General features: G+C 41.8%; 1 protein-coding gene across 6 annotated transcripts in view; it reads right to left on the reverse strand.

Moving 5' to 3' along the window:
* Nucleotides 1-14,488, reverse strand: part of CORIN (corin, serine peptidase) — a 322,793-nt gene that overhangs the window by 85,611 nt on the left and 222,694 nt on the right. For all 6 annotated transcript variants that reach the window (XM_008248589.4, XM_070068193.1, XM_008248573.4 and 3 more), the window contains one exon: nucleotides 7,804-7,917. In XM_008248589.4, coding sequence (XP_008246811.2) covers nucleotides 7,804-7,917 — 114 coding nt within the window. The remainder of the gene's footprint in view (nucleotides 1-7,803; nucleotides 7,918-14,488) is intronic.

Below are 14,488 nucleotides of genomic sequence, written 5' to 3' on the forward strand. Positions count from 1 at the left end.
GCCACCACGGCTGGTGCGCTGTGGCCGGTGCACCGCGCTGATCCGATGGCAGGAGCCAGGTACTTATCCTGGTCTCCCATGGGGTGCAGGGCCCAAGCACTTGGGCCATCCTCCACTGCACTCCCTGGCCACAGCAGAGAGCTGGCCTGGAAGAGGGGCAACCGGGACAGAATCCGGCGCCCCGACCAGGTTTGCCGGCGCCGCAAGGTGGAGGATTAGCCTAGTGAGCCGCGGCACCGGCCACTAATATCCTTTTATAATAAAATACTATCCAACAATGAAAAGTATCAAACTACTAATGTATGTGACAGTGTTGTTAACCTCAAATATAAAAAGATGACAAATTATATTACTCTTTTATGATATTCCCAGAAAAAGCAAATTTATAGACAGAACTCAGAGCAGGGATTACTAGTGGTTGGAGGGTAGGCGTGGGAATTGACTCTAAATGGGAGGGAGGAAAATTTAGGGAGAGATAAAATTGTAAAACTGGATTGTGATAATGGCTGCACAACTCTAAATTCACTACAAATAAAGAGGTGAAATACATGGTATGTAAATTATATCTCAATAAAGCTGTAACAAGGGTTTAAAATTAATATGTGTAAAGAACTCTGCATTTAATAGAAACTAGATTTCTTAAATGTATTGTTGTCCCTATTATGTAAAGTAGTTCAAAAACAGGTTGCTTCAGGCTGGAAAAGAATCATGGAAGATGGGCAGAATTTCCATAGGGTGGTGGGAATGAGACAGTCAGCATGGTGCAGGTAGAGACAACAGTAAATGCTGAGAAATAGGCCTCATCTGAGGATCACGGCACTCTTGGCTGATGAGTGCCAGGAAGCACTCCCAGGTCCATAGCGCAGTCTCCTGAATTCCAGCTGCTTGTCGATCCTGGGGCACAAGCCTGTATCTCATACAACTGGTGGTGGGCACCTCTTTACCAAAAACATCCCAGCCTGGATGACAATTCAGCAAAGGTCTTTGCCATTCATCAGCTAAGGCATTAGCTACATTCAGATACTAATAATATTTATCAATCATCAAGTCAACAAATTTGAATGCTTTCAAAAATCACTCTTCTAAAAAGAACTTTCTTTAAAACCTTTAGAATCAAATCATTTTAGGAATGGAATGGAACTTAAAGATCGGCTGTGCAGAGTCTTTATTAAGGAGGTGTACACACGTGAACGCACACATGTAAGCATACAGGCATGTTCACACACACACAACTTTGTGAGTACTTTTTCTATTTTACCTTATTCTGAGTAATTTTCAAGCAAGGACGACCATCCTAAGGAAAAAAACAAGGCTAAGAACTAAGCGGTCCGTTATTACTTTGCTGGTGTTATTTGCTCCCATCAGCAGAGGGCACTTTCTCCCCACCGCTGGAGGAACTACTGTGCCAATGAAGGCTGAGTCTAAAAGGTGATGGCCCTGTTCTCCTGGATACCAAGCAGACTTGGGGACTTGTTTCATCAAGATATATATGCTTGTGAAATTTTAAACTTTTTTTTGCTTTGTTTTCATCTAAATTGCTCTTGCAGGAAGCTTCTAAGCAATGTTAAAATTAGCAGAACCAGGGAAATAAGATTTCTCAACTTGACCATTTGTGCAGAAGTACATGCATTCCCTCAGAGGTGGGAGTAGAAGGTGGTATCAGATTTTAAGTCTTATGAGTTAATTTCTTTTGAAGTAGTAAGACTGCTGGGGAATCAAATACTCCTTTCAGAATTTGATTAGCCTGAGAACACACCAAAAATTTCCAAAAGTTTATGCATCCTCATGTGAAGGCCTCTCCACGCTGGTAATTCATACTAAACCTCTCATTAGTGACATTTTAAAAATTGATGTTGTAATTTATTATATTATTTCATAAATGGAGCATTTTTTTAAAGGCCTCATTATTCACACAGGTGCAACATTCCACAGTTAGGACTTGCTCAGTTCAAAGTCATTTTCACAAGTCAAATACAAATTTAGCTGCATTTGGAAAACAACTTGGTACTACCCTAAGGTCTGTATTATTAGTAAACATTCAGAACCTTAACCAGAGGCACTGCACAGCCAGAAATACATAGCAAATAGCAAAGATCACAGTGCTTCCTTTTATTGGAATAAATGCTTATTTAAACTGAAAAGGTTCAATGTTGTCAGTACAATTTAGGGCCAGCAAATCAAAATTTTCAAAAGCTGCTTGCTGTGATTTTCTTGCTCAACACAAGTATAATTTTGCATGACCTAAGGTAGATGTTTTTTCTAGATACAGCTCTTTTTTCTTAAGGAGAGTTTCATACAAAATGTTTCTTCCAGAGTTCTTGCACATTAATATTCCAGTTTGGCATCTCATACACATGCTATTAAGTTCGGTGACCAAGATTACCATTAGTAAAGCAAAAAAACAGACATCCCTTTTCATAAAGGGGTTCATTCAATTTGTTCAGTCTGACTATAAATGTGTTGCCTCAACTCATGATCTCAGTATGGCAGCTCAATTTCCACCTACAGAACGTTAAAGATGGGCACTACCAAATACCATTTTGTTCAACTCTCATTTTGAGAAGACCAGAAAGGTTACATGGTTTGCCCACCGCTGCCCAGCTCATTAGTAGTGGAGCCATGGAAGTGAGGCCTCTAGACTCCCTGGCTGTGTTTTTCCATTGACTTCGCCCTCTACAGGGGAATTTCTCAACTGCAGGTCTACTGACATTTTCATCTGGATGGTTCTTTGTTGTAGGATGTTTAGCAGCCTCTCTGGCCTTTACTAACAGATGCCAGTAGTACCTCCCCCTCCCCACATTTGTGACCATGAAAAAGTTCACCATACATTGCAAAATGTCACCAGGACTGTCTAGAGTTCAGAAACGTTACCTGGGTGGAAGGGCTAGCTTTAAGCACTTCTCTCCATCAGTGTCTCTGTTCAACCCAGCTTCCTGATTCTGGTCTTTATTTACAAGACTTCCACCACTACCTTGCCTGCTCATACCAATTTGTTTTGCTTTGTGACATCACTTGTGTTATATTTCTTTCTATACATTTCCATGTTTATATTTCTCCTAAAAGCTCCATGAAGAAATAAACGATGTGTTAACAGTCTAATTAACCACTATCTATTTCACATAAAGCAGGAATCCAAGCATATTCGATACTTTAATTAATTCAGTATTACCAGATTTCCATTACACAAAAAGTCAATTTTAAAAATAGTTGACTATTTAGTGGTGAAGGAGATCCTTTTATTATTTTGATGGAACTCAGCATTTACTTGCATTCTGTTTTGGTAAAAAGGCTGTAGTAGGCCAGCGCCGGGGGCTCACTAGGCTAATCCTCCGCCTGCGGCTCCGGCACTCCAGGTTCTAGTCCTGGTTAGGGCACCGAATTCTGTTCCGGTTGCTCCTCTTCCAGTCCAGCTCTCTGCTTGCTGTGGCCCAGGAAGGCAGTGGAGGATGGCCCAAGTGCTTGGACCCTGCACCCGCATGGGAGACCAGGAGGAGGTACCTGGCTCCTGGCTTCCGATCAGTGCAGCGTGTCGGCCACAGCGGCCATTTGGGGGTGAACCAATGGAAAAGGAAGACCTTTCTCTCTGTCTCTCTCACTGTCTAACTCTGCCTGTCAAAAAAAAAAAAAAAAAAAAAGGCTGTAGTAAATACAGTTATCTTTGGTAACTCAGAAACATCATTTGGAATATCAGTTTCTATTTTGTGCTGTTCATATCGCTTCTGTTTTAAAATAGCTTCACGGGTGCTGCTTTTGAAATTGCTGCACATGTCAGTGCTTCTGTCTCGCCTACCATGTATCAGCCAACCTTCTCCATGACTTCCAGGGGTCACCCTAGAAATGAGAGATTCTGGAGGTGAGGGAAGAATAAGAGCAATAAGCAACAATAGTGACAGCAATCACAACTAGAAATCTTAATATTCTTTTTTTTTTTTTTTTTTTTTTTGACAGGCAGAGTGGACAGTGAGAGAGAGAGACAGAGAGAAAGGTCTTCCTTTGCCGTTGGTTCACCCTCCAATGGCCGCCGCTGCAGCCGGCGCACCGCGCTGATCCGATGGCAGGAGCCAGGATCCAGGTGCTTTTCCTGGTCTCCCATGGGGTGCAGGGCCCAAGCACCTGGGCCATCCTCCACTGCACTCCCTGGCCATAGCAGAGAGCTGGCCTGGAAGAGGGGCAACCGGGACAGAATCCGGCGCCCCAACCGGGACTAGAACCCGGTGTGCTGGCGCCGCAAGGTGGAGGATTAGCCTATTGAGCCACGGCGCCGGCTCTCTTAATATTCTTTGAGAGTTCTTGCACCTTAGACATTGGTCTACAGGCTTTTAAGCCAACAATGACTTGTTATTCTGAACAATTCTAGAGACAGTTACTATTATGCTTCCATTTTACTAATGAAGAAATTGAGGCATAGAGATGAGTAACTTGCCCCAGGCACTCGGGGGACAGGAAATGGTAAAGATAGGATCCTAAGCAGCAATAGTGTTAATCAACAAAATGTCCTCTACTCAGGATAATCAGGTAACCACTGCCTGCAAAAGTAAGCCAACCAATATTATGTCAAATCAAGAACAAATTCTTTCCTAAAGTATTCAATGGTGATTTTAAGTGGAATAAGGTGTGGATACCTTGTGACAGCTGTTTTCTTGTGCCAATGGTTCTCCTTGAGTTTTTAATATATTCGTTTGCTAAGCAATTGAACCAGGCATTAGTCTAGTAACTGGTTATAGAATCGAAGTTAAATTTGTTAGTAATAAAAGAGACTCCAGACACCTTCTGGTTCAATGATTTCAAATCAAATCTGGGGAGCTTTGCAAAAGTACTACTGTGTAGGACCCACCACCAGACCAACTGAATCAGAATCCCTGTATGCTGGGCTTCCTGGGCAGGTTAACAGTCAGCTGGCCTTAATGCTAAGGAAAGCTGAGGTTAGAGAAGTAGCCTGCCCATAGTTGCCAATCCAGAAATTTTTAAAGTTTTCCTAATTTTCAAAATATTCATATGTTACTACTAAAATTGATCTACATGATTGGAAGTCGTTCCATTCAACAAATACATGGGAAGAGAATGATAAACAAAACAAAATTAGGGGAGAAAGCAAGTAGGCACAGATACCTGGAGTGCTGCTCTGAGGGTTACCTCTCAAAGCCTAATAGAGCATCTGAAACAGTTCAATGTTTTCCTGCCAAATGAATGATGAGAACGTAATTGTTCACCGAAGCTGAACTTTTACAGACAAGGACAAGTCAACAGCAGCATCAGATTTGGAACTGCTCAAAGCTGGGTTTAAATCCAGCACCTGAAATCTCACAAGTTTGTTCATCACCCTAAGCCCTGGCTCTGCATTGCACAAGTGGTGAGAAATGTTTCCTGTGCTAATAATTCAATTGCATCATGTAGGCAAACACATCCAACACAGTTGAACAGGTAGTTCATAAATAATAACTCCCTTTCCTACCTGCCTTTGAATACAGCTAAAAAAGAAATTAGTAAGCTGACAAACTATATAAACTACCTAATTCAACCTCAATTCTATAAAAGCAGACAAGTCCTTACGTAGGGAGCATTTGGCACCTCATCTATGGACCCATGATCCTATCTGGGGGCCCTTTTCCTTGTCTGTTGCCAGAACCATAGGAACTGGGCAGTTTCTTTTGTTCCTCACTGGGAACGTACCAAAGCTTCCTTCTTTCTTCAATGAGTGTATGTGAGCTGTTTCCATGCTCTGATTTGCCTGTGAACTCTCATTCCTACTTATATAGGGGTCTTCCAAATGTTCAGAGAAATGCATGTTATGAAAAAAAACTAGGTATGGATTTTTGTTACACCAGAACTAACTTATCTCTCAATTCCATTGCCATGAACTGTTGAAGCGCCTTGGTACTATTCGTTCAGCGTAGGGTGGTGACAACAGAAGTGTGGCACCTTTCAGAAACACTCATCTGAAACACCATGCTCTGAACGCTCCAGCCCAGTGACAGATGTCCTTGGAAGGTCAGAAGCAACTGTGCTCAGAGCCCTCAATACCACACAAAGCATTTTCACACAGTTTTCGAAAGGGATGTGCTTCCTCAGTGGACCAAACAAGATCCATTTTGGGGTATGTTCATGAGAAAAGTCCCTATCTATCTTCGTTACTATACCTTCAGCTGCTGGGGCATGGCCTAATTCCCCGCAGCCCAGCAATACATTCTTATTCAGTTGCTGACTGCTTCATATTCAATTTCAACAAATGCAGCAGAGAGCACTCACTGAGTTCAAAGTGAAATTCTCAGCACAATGGGGGAACATAATGATGAACCATGTTGACCCAGCACGGGCTAGAAGCACACACAGAATGTGAATAATGGCATAACATGAACCATAATGGGAGATAAACAAGAGATTCCACTACAGTTACCATAAATCGAATAAAATTCTATTAAAATTCCCTATTGTGGCTGTGTTACACAGAATTTTCTGCTAAGTCAACAATACCTCCCAAAATAAATATCTTATAAAAATGTTTATATAAAAATTGCATGCCATCAATTCTCCAGAACAATGAAATCCAAGGTAGGAAAAACAAGCATCTCACTGAAAATACTTCCTTAAGGGAATGTGGCACAATTAAAATTATAGAATGCTAGGTATTATGCAAATTAAACAAATAGATAAATAAAGATGGTAGTTCACATAAGGAAATAATCTTGAGGAACTAACAAAATAAGCAAAATTAATCTCTTTTTAAACTGCAATGTTTCTCAGAACACTTAACACATGAGTACGTGTTGTAACTCTTTAAGAAGTAGATCTGTTAGCAGTTTGCAAACTGGTTTTTTTCTCAAGCATTTTTCAAGACTCAGGTACTATGGTTTGCTACTTTAGGAAACTGTGACCTAAAGTAAAATCACAATACGTCGCCTTCCACAATGTTCTCACAAATGAGCATCCTAGCTCTTCAGATAAAAGAAGAGTTGGTTCGCTCTGCCTTACAGATCACAGCAATCTTTCAATTAAGGTCAGCAATCTCAAGCTGTTACAGAGCTTTGGCAGCTCCCTATGAGATTAAAACACACTTCTTCCTGCACTAGCTATGGCTGTTTATATAGCCATTAAAAAACAATTAGAACACAATTGCACATACTTCTGGTTCTGAATCCAAATCACGCAGTGTAATTCTCAAGGCCAGTTCATCCCTTCTGTCTGGTGCATAAGTGCAAAACAATCTGAACCCTGAATCTATACTGGAGAAACCAGTGGTCAATTCAAGACACAAGGCTTATTAAGGCAGAGAAGGCAACTGAGGATTCCTCAAGACTGAATCTACCGATTACTGGATTTGCAGCACTAAATGTCATTGACAATCATCAGTTTTAGAAGAAGCATAAAGAAGTAAGAGGCTTTGTATCTGCTGTGTCATCAATGTTAAAAATCATCAGAGTGAAAAATTTCCCTTTAAAAATGTTAGAAGCATTGATCTTTATACTCAAAGTTTTAAAAACAAAAACAAAATCCTCTCCCAAACATAATATACCAAAAGCCTTCTCCCAATTTCAAGACACTTTAAGCAGAGACTTCACTCCCTGATCTGGTCCAATACAGCAAGGAGCTGTTGCGTTCCTAATAAAACCAGGCTTTGAAAGGTGTGCAAACACTGCTGTCACTCTGGGGAAAGATAAATATGTTGGCTGACTTGATAAAGGCAAACCAAGAGCGGTCTACACAAATGCTAGATGGTTGTCAGGATTTGACAATGGAATAGTTCTGGTTTCTAGGTGCCTGCATAGCCTCCCTGTCCACCCAAACCCCAAACAGCTTGTCACATACTGCAATGCGCCTCATCGCTCCAGTCATCACAGTCGTTGTAGCCATTGCACTGCAGTTTCCTGGGGACACAGAGTCCACTGGCACACAGAAAGCTCTCGCCCCCTCCGCAGAGCACTGGAAAAAAAGAGAGAGGGGAGCAGAAAACCACGTCATAAGACTTTTCTCTTAAAATCAGGAGAGATAAAGAAATGATAGAAAACCTTCCCTTGATGTTCAAATTTGCTTCCCAAATTCCCTGTTTCCTTGGCACTGATGTTTTTGGCCCTCTACAGAAATACTTGTGAAACTACCTGGAAATAATACCAAGAGTGCTTGCATCAGAAGGGCAGGAGCGGTTTTACCAGGGGATGTGCAGGGCAAAGTGCCCATGCTCGGAACACGAGTAGCCTCACTGGCTGCACAAATTGGGTGGGGAAAATACCTAATGGAAGTATTTTTTACTTAAATTTATATAAATGGAACAAATTTCATGTATTTCGTACAGTTTTAAGAGCACAATGACACTTCCTACCTCATCCTCCCTCCCTCCCTCACTCCCAACCTTTCCTCCTGCTTCTTTTCTTTTAATTTTTGCAATATACTCTTTTTCACTTTGAGAACAAGTTTTATCATTAATCAAAGAGGCACCTAAGGAGACAAGTAATGGAATTGGGCACTGAGGCTTATCTAAAACTTATGGAATATCTTCCACTTAATACACTAAAACGAAGTAAGTCTTTGAGAACAAGTACTACTATTAACTCTCATAAAATGACTCTTAAGGATAGAGGTCCTGCATGGGGAGTTAGTGCACAGTGACTCCTGTTGTTGATTTAACAATTAACACTCTTACATGTGACGTCAGTGATCACCTGAGGCTCTTGACATCAGCTGCTTAGGCTATGGAAGGCTTTTGAGTCCACAAACTCCTTCAAAATTTAGACAAGGCCATAGCAAAGTGGAAATTCTGGGAGTATCATTCTATTTATTTATTTATTTATTTATTTATTTATTTATTTTGACAGGCAGAGTGGATAGTAAGAGAGAGAGACAGAGAGAAAGGTCTTCCTTTTTGCCGTTGGTTCACCCTCCAATGGCCGCCGCGGCCGGCGCACCGCGGCCGGCGCACCGCGCTGATCCGATGGCAGGAGCCAGGAGCCAGGTGCTCATCCTGGTCTCCCATGGGGTGCAGGGCCCAAGTACTTGGGCCATCCTCCACTGCACTCCCTGGCCACAGCAGAGAGCTGGCCTGGAAGAGGGGCAACCGGGACAGAATCCAGAGCCCCGACCGGGGCTAGAACCTGGTGTGCCGGCACCGCTAGGCGGAGGATTAGCCTAGTGAGCCGCGGCGCCGGCGAGTATCATTCTTAATAACTGAAATCTATGCCATTGTGAAGTCCTATTAATTGAACAAACATTTTAAAAAAACCTTTCCTTCTAAAATGCTATTCTATGTAGCACAGGGAAAGTTAGTAAAAATAGAGTCAGTCAATTGATGTGTGCTGAAACCTAAGCATGGAGACCCCGTGCCCTGAGTTTGAAATGCATTTACTTGCCTTAATAAAAATGCCACTTAAAATGTCAGCATCTATTTTGGCACAAGGAATGCGAAATGACATTAGCTAATAGTGTTTTTTGTTTTTTTTTTTTTCCTTAACACGATTACAATCTGGTATATTTTGCTCTTAGTATTATGGTGATTTTTCAAATTCAACAAATATTCAATTGCTTTAAAATTTAGTGGACAGTAACTTTGAGATAAAAATGTTTTAAGGAAGATCACTAAGAGAAAAGGATAAATCAGTTCAAATGATGTGAAAATAATCTTAAATAGATGGTAATATGCAAAGGGCTTTTCAATGTGTACAACACTTGACTCAGCAATCTTCTTGCATGTCATAAAGAAAATGACCATGAATATGTACATTTGTTTTTAAGGATACTCATGCAATTGTTTTGTATATCCAGAAGGTATTTATGAAACAACAACCATGCAATAGTAGGTGACTAAACAAAGACTTTTAATACATCCATAATAAATATTGCTACAGTAACTGAAAAGCACATTGTAGAAAATATCTAGCATCTTAGCACAACGTTCAATACTTTAAGTGGAAAAATACTAAATGATTCTAAAAAGACTTAATATAATCTAGCCTGGAGAGAGGTATATCAAAGACTACTGTAATTATCCCTGGTAGTAGGATTAAAAATAATTTATTTTTTAACCAGAGAAAAAAACCTATAACTTTTCATCAGCCATTGTTTCAGAGTAACAGTAGACAAACACAACACCTGAAAACCTCTCTTTCTCCCCTCTCCCTCTCTCATTCTCTTCCTCCTCATATGAGACCTAGTTGGAGGTCATCAGCTGTGTGGTCAGTTGCTGAGTCAATACCACTGTCCCCTGAGCCATATTATGCTTTGATGAGATGATCCTTCTAACTAACAGAAGCTAGGAAATAGGCAACATTTTAACCCCTTTGAATACAGAAACAGACAGTCAAGGCTCTAGTCATTGAGGCTCATGTCTTTCGTATTTCCCACCATGTTCCTGGGAAACAGTAGACTGGCCAGTACTCAGGAGTCTCTAAACTAACATTTGAAAAGGAAAGTCACTTGACTAATGCAGCACTCTGCTGCCACACACACACACACACACACACAATCTATTGATTACTTTCCAATGCTATCATAGAGATCAGAGTCTCAACTCAGTAAAACGAAGTCCTAATTGGCTTGGTAAGTTTCTTATAATGCTACTGTAGCAGTATGAGAAAGATCTTCATACTATCAACAAACTTATCATACCCCAGGGCCAGTTCTGTGGTGTAGCAGGTAAAGCTGCCACTTGCAGTGCCGGCCTCCTATATGGGCACTGGTTCCAATCCTGGCTGCTCTACTTCCAATCCAACTCTCTGCTATGGCCTGGGAAAACAGAGGAAGAGGGTCCAAGTCCTTGGGCCCCTGTACCCACTTGGGAGACCAGGAGGAAGCTCCAAACTCCTGGCTTCAAGTCAGCCCAGCTCTGCCTCTTGTAGCCATTTGGGGAGTGAACCAGCGGATGGAAGACCTTTCTCTCTGCCTCTCTGTAACTCTGCCTTTCAAATAAATGAGTAAAACGTTAAAAAGTTATTATATTCCACACTTTCAGTATAAGAACTAAATTACACCTTTGGATTTCAACTGAAAAAATACTGAACATGTGTACTGTGCATACTGCTAAAGGATTCAGCACAGTACTGCACTACTACAGGAGAGCAGACTCCTAAAGGGTACACATCAAACAGATCTGTGATGAAAAACCAAACCTTAAGATTTTAGCAGCATGTCTATACAATATCCTTTATCTGGGATTAAGAGAAAATCTTGAAGGAGTTTATCCCATTGTGAGATTTTCTATATTACACATGGTGGAAGGTACAAAAATTCCTTCTGTCTCTGTATTTGCAGCTTCAATGCTACACAAGAGTTACTGCATTCCCGATGCAGGGCTCTGTTGATTACCCAGGAAATGGAGCTGCAAGCAACACCGTTAAATAACCCCCACCTTCCAGTTTCATCCTTAGCATCCTCAGTGACTCCAGTGAAGTCACGGGTTGCGTTGTGATCCTTGGTGTGTGTGTCTGTGTGTGTTTGCTGTTGTGAACGTTTTGAATCTGGATCAAATTTCACACATGGCACTGCTGGCACTGCTTTGCTTATTGACAGTCCCTGTCTGGGTTGACTTAGCAGAAAATGACGTCTTCATTATGGTGCCTCATTTGCAGATGTGGCTTCCTTGGTTTTAGGACTTTATGAATTGTTTATTGTTCTTTCTTTGAAAGTTCATACTTCCAGAAATCAATATTACTTTCATAAAATCAGAATGTTTTTGTAATTTCTTCTGAACCACTGTTCAAAATTTCCACTTTATTTGCATAGAACTGTCTAATGAAGTGCTTCAGACACATCTGACTTGGATTTTCTAAAAGGCCCATGAAGGAGACCAGCAGGCATTTTTATTGCAAATTCCTTGGGCTGGGGCGGAGGTGGCAGTTGACAAATAGAGGAAGTGGAGTATCATGGGGTTAAGACATCAACAGGGCAGGCCTATAGACAAGTAAAGGGTGAAAACCAAGCAAGACGTCTGAGATCAAAGCTCAGGCCCAGTGCTCTCCACCTCACCCACTCCCCATGCCTGGAACTTGAACTTGGGCAACCGCATAGTCAGCTGATAAGAGGTCAGTTGAAGAGCACCAGGATTGAGTAAAATTTAAAACTCTCCTGTCTTTCATTGAGAAAACTAGCGTCTGTCCTTCAGGGGAAGGAGATGCAGATGAGATGAAATTCCATGACAGTTCCAGGCTTTTGGAAAAACATTCTGAGACGTTGTGTAACAAGTTTCCATCGAGAATTTTCAACCATCAGTTTTACTGTGTTACAACAGTCATCCTCCAACAATTTGAGTTCACACTTACGATGACAAAAGGAGATTCCCTGAAGAGAAGACAGGCTGCCCAAACTGGATACCATTTACCCTAACATCTTCTGTCATCCCAAAAGGATATGTTGGACTTTAAACCACTCACACAATGGAAGATTCACTTATTACTTGAACAGCTATTTACTGAGTATCTACAACGTGCTAAATGCTGGAATAGCCCCTGGAGATACAGCAGTGAAGAAACCAAACAGAAAGCCCCCACTTTAGTGCTTTGAAGCACAGGAGGGGGGCTTCAAAAAGTCTGTTCACAAGTATCATCAAAAGGTAATGCAGATTTTCTATGTACTAAAGTCCCCTCATATATTCTGATTATCATCTGATAAAGACTTTTGCTAACTAAAGATGCTTCACCACCCACCAATGTTGACTAACATTCACACATGTGAAAATCAATGCTACTGCAAGGATAGCAGAATGAGAGTACAAAGTTGTCTATGGTACTAGATTACCTGCCCAGAGGTGATGAATTCCCTGGGCTTCACCAGTGCGCAGATTCTGAAGAGTTACATTCCTGAGAGCAACCAGCTCTCTTCAGTGTTCTTGTCTCTGATAAGGGACTGCTGAGATAACAATCCACAGCCTGAAATTACCTGGAGATATTCTGCAATTACCTCCAGCCCCCTTGGTTCTCTCTGTCTGCTATGGGCAATGTTTACACTGGCAAATGCTCTTCTTCTACTCTAGTTGTTAACTTTTGGACTCTTTTACAGAAATTACCAACCCATGGCTGATTGTATGATGTCCTTATTTGCCCTTTGAGCCCTACTTAATGCCTGAACCAGCTTCAAAAGCACCTCTGGAGAGAAAGCTAACATGACATAGCCCACCCTTCTCTCTCTGAGCCTATACTGAGAAAGAGCCTGTTGGTGCCATACTCTACAGACTGATAAGATTAAGTTAATGTAGCCCCCAATTACTTTTACCTTTTTTTAAAAAATTTTTTATTTGAAAGGCAGAGGAAGAGAGAGAGATTCTTCTACATACTGGTTCTCTCCCTAGATGGCCACAACTGCCGGAGCCATGCCGACCTGAAGCCAGGAACTTCTTCTGGGTCTCCCACGTGGGTACAGAGGCCCAAGGATTTATACCATTTTCCCAGGCCATAGCAGAGAACTGGATAGGAAGTGGAGCAGTTGGGACTTGAACCGGCACCCATATGGGATGCTGGCGCTGCAGACAGTAGCTTTACCCGCTATGCCACAGCACCGGCCCCTACTCTTACCTTTTACAAGGATATTTAACTAGAAGGAAGAAAATGTGTATAATTCTTCAACAATAAGAACTCCCCTTGTGGAGAGTGCTGTAGCTTTGGGCATAAGAGATTGGTAAGACAATGGGGAGAGAGAAAATCCAAGAGTTCGCTCCAATAACCAAACTGGGTCTTACTCAGCCTTCTAAGGAGGATGAGTCACAGTAACAGGAAGATCCTGCACTCCATTGAGCATTTGCTGAGTAAACATGAATGAGGGTCAGAAAGCTCTGGGTATGAATGAAGATCTCTGAGAGCTAGTGCTAGGAGAACTGGATTGGGAGAACAATTCGTTTGAAAAGCTGGTAGAAAGACTCCCTTAAGGGGAGAGTATAGAAAAGACTCTTAGAAAACAGAGCTATCCAATGGGATACTTTAAATCCTTTACTGAGGAGCTGGGGGTATAATCTCTTCCTCTGTCTTCCATGTAGAACCAACAAGGCTTGTGTTGCTCTAGATACAGTCACTCATTATTTAGCCAATTTGGCCCTCCTCTAGGATAGAGGTTACATTACTGAATGCAGACTAGACCCCTTGCTTTGTAGAGTTTATCCTATGGTGAAACAAATAACAGCAATGTACATAATAAAGAGAATTATTATCCTTCATGCCAGAAGGCCATCAGTGACAGATCAGCTATCATTTTTTTTTTAATTTGACAGGTAGAGTTATAGACAGTGAGACAGAAAGGTCTTCCCTCCGTTGGTTCACTCCCCAAATGGCTGCTAAGGCCAGCGCTGCACCAATCCGAAGCCAGGAGTCAGGTGCTTACACCTGGTATCCTGTGTGGGTGCAGGGGCTCAAGCACTTGGGCCATCCTCCACTGCTCTCCTGGGCCACAGCAGAGAGCTGGACTGGAAGAGGAGCAACCGAGACTAGAACCCGGTGCCCATATGGGATGCTGGCACCACAGCTAGAGGATTAAGTAAGTGAGCCACGGCACCGGCCCCAGGCCAGCCATCATTAAAAGT

Source organism: Oryctolagus cuniculus, chromosome 2 (assembly GCF_964237555.1).
Source record: "Oryctolagus cuniculus chromosome 2, mOryCun1.1, whole genome shotgun sequence".
Classification (NCBI taxonomy): domain Eukaryota; kingdom Metazoa; phylum Chordata; class Mammalia; order Lagomorpha; family Leporidae; genus Oryctolagus; species Oryctolagus cuniculus.